At 37.4% G+C, this 4,213-nt stretch overlaps 1 protein-coding gene across 1 annotated transcript; it reads right to left on the minus strand.

Annotated features, from left to right (window-relative positions):
- Positions 1-2,905: 2,905 nt before the first annotated feature.
- LOC149137838 (uncharacterized) lies at positions 2,906-3,810 on the minus strand. The gene is made up of 2 exons (XM_089354535.1): positions 3,805-3,810; positions 2,906-3,718 (listed from the first exon to the last, which is right to left on the minus strand). The coding sequence occupies exons 1-2, from the start codon at positions 3,808-3,810 to the stop codon at positions 2,906-2,908; spliced, it is 819 nt and encodes a 272-aa protein (XP_089210661.1).
- Positions 3,811-4,213: the final 403 nt, after the last annotated feature.

Below are 4,213 nucleotides of genomic sequence, written 5' to 3' on the forward strand. Positions count from 1 at the left end.
TTATTGTCATTTTGATAATATTGATAAACACTGTCTGTTGTATTAATTAGTACTATTTTCGTATTGATAAACAATGGTTATCTAAGAAAATGTAGAGGTATAGTTGATCGTAGCTGGTGAAACGATGTGACCGAAGAAATTTTTCCATCGCTGTTATTGTGTATATCTCAACTGCGAGAATATGTGTCTCGGAATACATTTTGGTTGAACTGGTTGCAAATAATTGTTTCCGCATTTGTTGAAACGAGAAACAATTGTCGATAATAAAATCATTTCGCTTTAGTTAAAGCATCATTTTCAGTATTCGAGCGCACAAGTTCAGGCGTGACTATTTCTTTTTTATTACAAATAAACCGGAAGTAACAATGATGACTATATAACATGACACAGCACCTTTCCAAAGGATTCATGATATAGCTCTATTCACCCTACTCATTTCTCGGCTCTTAATGCTTTTCTTTGGTATGATCTTTTCAGCTCCCTCACGATCATTTACCATGCACAATCAATTTGTCAGAATATAAGACAAACAGGTGAAGAATTCAACAGTTTACATTCGCGGCAAACAAGTCACCTAGTAAAAGAAATGCAATCAGAGGCCTGTGTACGTAGTCGTTCGGCCTGTTAGAAACAGCAGTCAGACATGCCTCAAATTCCACCTCATCGTTTTTGAAAAAGAGAACAATTAAATAAAGTAGTCCAAGATATCCCAACAAAAATAGAATGGTCATGGCCAGAACGCCTTTAATTATAGGTCTGCTTCAATCAAGATTGGTTCGGTGCAACACAAGAGCGGCAACATTAATAAAAACAGACTAACAAAAGAAAAGAAATAGCATGTTTCCAGCCTTTTCTTCGACCTATTAGAAACAACAACCACTTTCCTAAAACTACACTCCGAGCAAAAGACTGCACTTTAGTGCTGGATTTACAAAAGGAAAGACCAGATGGCCACGGCTGGAATGACCAGGAGCTAAATACCAACAGTAACAAAGGACAACTGTCTACAACCATAGAAGGTAATAATAATGGTAGAAGCCTCGGCGTTCGTTGGCTTACAGTGAAGAGTTCAATTCCTACTGCGTTAAAACACGCACACACGTACACACACACACTTACACACACACATCTTTTACTTGTTTCAGTAATTAGACTGTGGCCATACTGGAGTATTACCTTGAAGGGTTTTTAATGGAACCCAGTATTTATTTTTCTTCAAAGTCTGGTATTTATTTTACTAGTCACTTTTTGCCAAGCCACTAGTTTACGGGGACGTAAACAACAAACCAACGCCGATTACCAAGGGTAGAGGGGAACAAATACACACACACACACACACACACACACACAGGACGGGCTTCTTTCAGTTTCCATCTACAAAATCTGCCCATAAGGCTTTGGTCGGCCCAGGGCTATAACAAAAGACACTTGCTCAAGGTGTCACGCAGTGGGACTGAACAAGGAACCATGTGGCTGGAAAGCAAGCGGATCTTTTCTGTTTGGCTGCAGCTGTGGAAATTTCAAAGTTCATTGAAAATATTAAAATTTGGTGTATTAATGTAGTTTTCTAAGCTATATACATACCCGCATACACGCTCGTACACACGCGCGCAGAAAAAAGGTTCATATACACGTCTATATACGCACATGCAAAAAAATAAACTGGGCTAAAGGCAAAATACAGAAAAATTTGTAAAAAAAGTGTAAAAAATAAGCAATAAGAGTAAAAAGTAAAGGTGTAAATATGCTCATGGCGAATGCGTATGCGCGCATTCCATACATACACATGCGCGCACGCACACCCACATACATGTACCTATGTGCATATGTTCGTTTACACTCGCTTGAAACACACACATGCGCACCCCAAACTGAAGAAGGGAAATATTCTTTATGTTGCATGTCTTGTTTCTCTGTTTTTTTCGTTGTTCGAAAAAGTTCGTTTTCTGTCTTCGTCTTTATGTTTTCGTTTCTCATTGTGTTTAACCGTTTTGTGATGTCCTGTACCCATATATGCATCTATGTATACATATAGATGTAGGTATGTACATATATGTATGGATATATGCATATATTTGTATATTATTTACGTTAATTTATACATACACGCACACACGCGCGCACAAAAAAAGATTCATATACACGTCTATATACGCACATACTCGCATGCACGCACACACACACGTCTATATGCGCACATACCCGCACACACGCACACATCCACACGCGCGCACAAAAAATTCCATATACACGTCTATATATGCACAGGAAAAATGCAGGGTGGAAGGTAAAATACAGAAAAAATATGTGTAAAAAATATATGAGCAATAAAGCTATAAAACAATATCTCTATAAATATATAAAAAATACTTATTGCGTACATATCGTTTAACAAACATTTTGTCAGGCTCTTGCATTAACCAAGTAGGAACGGAAACACCACACATAGAACGTCTAGGAAATTTAAAGAATCTCTCATGCGGGTCTCATTAGTTGCCGTGCAATAATAATGAACGTTGCGAATGTAAAACTTCTGGAAGCACGACTTCCCATTGATAAACTGGTAAATTTCTGCTACGTAAGGCCAATTTAATGGAATTCTGTATTACTTCATTATACCTAGCATTATCAACTATGAATAACAGCAGGAAATCCGAAAAGACTAAACAAAACCTTCAAATTACTAATAACAGAATGAGCACTAGTATCAATACATGGAAAAATAAACGAAAAACGTGAATACTCATCCACAACAGTTAAAAAAAAATAATGGTTCTTTGACACTGAAGGTAGGGCTCCTTTAAAATCAACACTCAATCTTTCAAAAGCTTGGGTAGATTTAATTACTGACGAAACAGAGGTCTTAGTAAAGCGAGGCTTCGCCTCACAACATATTACACAATTGTTAGTTATACGCTTTACATCCTCTACAGAGTAAGGTAAATTCTTTACAATAACCGTCGCTTTGGGAATGATTTCCATTGACAGCCATGTTAATTTCATTCCTTTCAGACTTCACCACCAATTTGTTTTTCTTTGCAAAGTCTTTGCTAATATGATTCATAGCAGAGCCGGTATCAATCAAAGCAAATACTTTCACGCCATCGACTGTTATTGTATAATTAACTTTAGTAGCAGCTCCACCTTGACATAAAGCCGCGGCGAAGTTGCCATCATCAAGAGCTGCTGATGTCTTATCAAAATTTTTGCGATTATTTGACCGGCGTTCTTTAGCAAAATGACCAAAATATGCACATTTGTAACACTTGCTCCGCCTAGCAGGACACTTAAACCTCGGATGAAAATCATTAGATCCGCAAGAGGTGCAGGAATTTTGAGTTTGTTTTGTCGATGCACAAGCTGTGTTTTCGTCAGGAATTGAGATTTTGTCGTCTTCACGTGGAATAAACGTTGACAAACAGCTTCCCTGGCTGTTTATAGCAGACTGATTGCTATTATACACTTTGGAATTCCTTTGAGCAATTTCCGGCGTGTGGGCTTGGTTAAATATCGCTTCTAAAGTTATCGCCGCATCTTGAAAATTTTTTAAAAGTCTAAGAGGAGTTGAAGATGACGTTAATCGCGAGATAAATGCGTCGCGAACAGCTTCATTTTTGTGAGTCTCAGCATTCACAGCTCTGTACCCGCAATCTTTAGCTAGTCGTTTCAATTTCTGTAAATAGTCGTCAACTGATTGACCTGGTTCTTGTTTGCTTGTCTTTGAAAGGTGTCTCGCAAAAATAATGTTCAAAGGTTTCACGTACAGTCTCTCCAGAGTTTGAATTGCTTCTGCGTAATTCTCACATTCATTTATGAGTTCGTAAACGTCTTTATCTATGGGCGCTTTTTAACACTTAAGTTTGCTTTCATCCATTAAAGGCGGTTCAGCAGGAAATGATTCTAAAAAAATTTTTTTAAATTCTGAACCAATATTTCCATTCTTTTGAAGCTTGACTAGTACTTGGATCAGCGGTGAACAAATTTGGTTTTATAAATTTGCTGTCCATTCTCTCTCTCTCTCTCTCTCTCTCTCTCTCTCTCTCTCTCTCTCTCTTTCTCTCTCTTTCTCTCTCTTTCTCTCTCTCTGGCTAAAATTAGTCGATTAAATTGTTATAAACCCAAACTCGAATATCAAAGTTTAAAAGGTTTTAATCGACTAAAAATACAGCAATTTACAATACAAACAAGATTGCTAAATTGTTGTTGTTGGCAC

This window comes from Octopus bimaculoides, chromosome 1 (genome assembly GCF_046866305.1).
Source record: "Octopus bimaculoides isolate indiv1 chromosome 1, ASM4686630v1, whole genome shotgun sequence".
NCBI classification, from domain to species: Eukaryota; Metazoa; Mollusca; class Cephalopoda; order Octopoda; family Octopodidae; genus Octopus; species Octopus bimaculoides.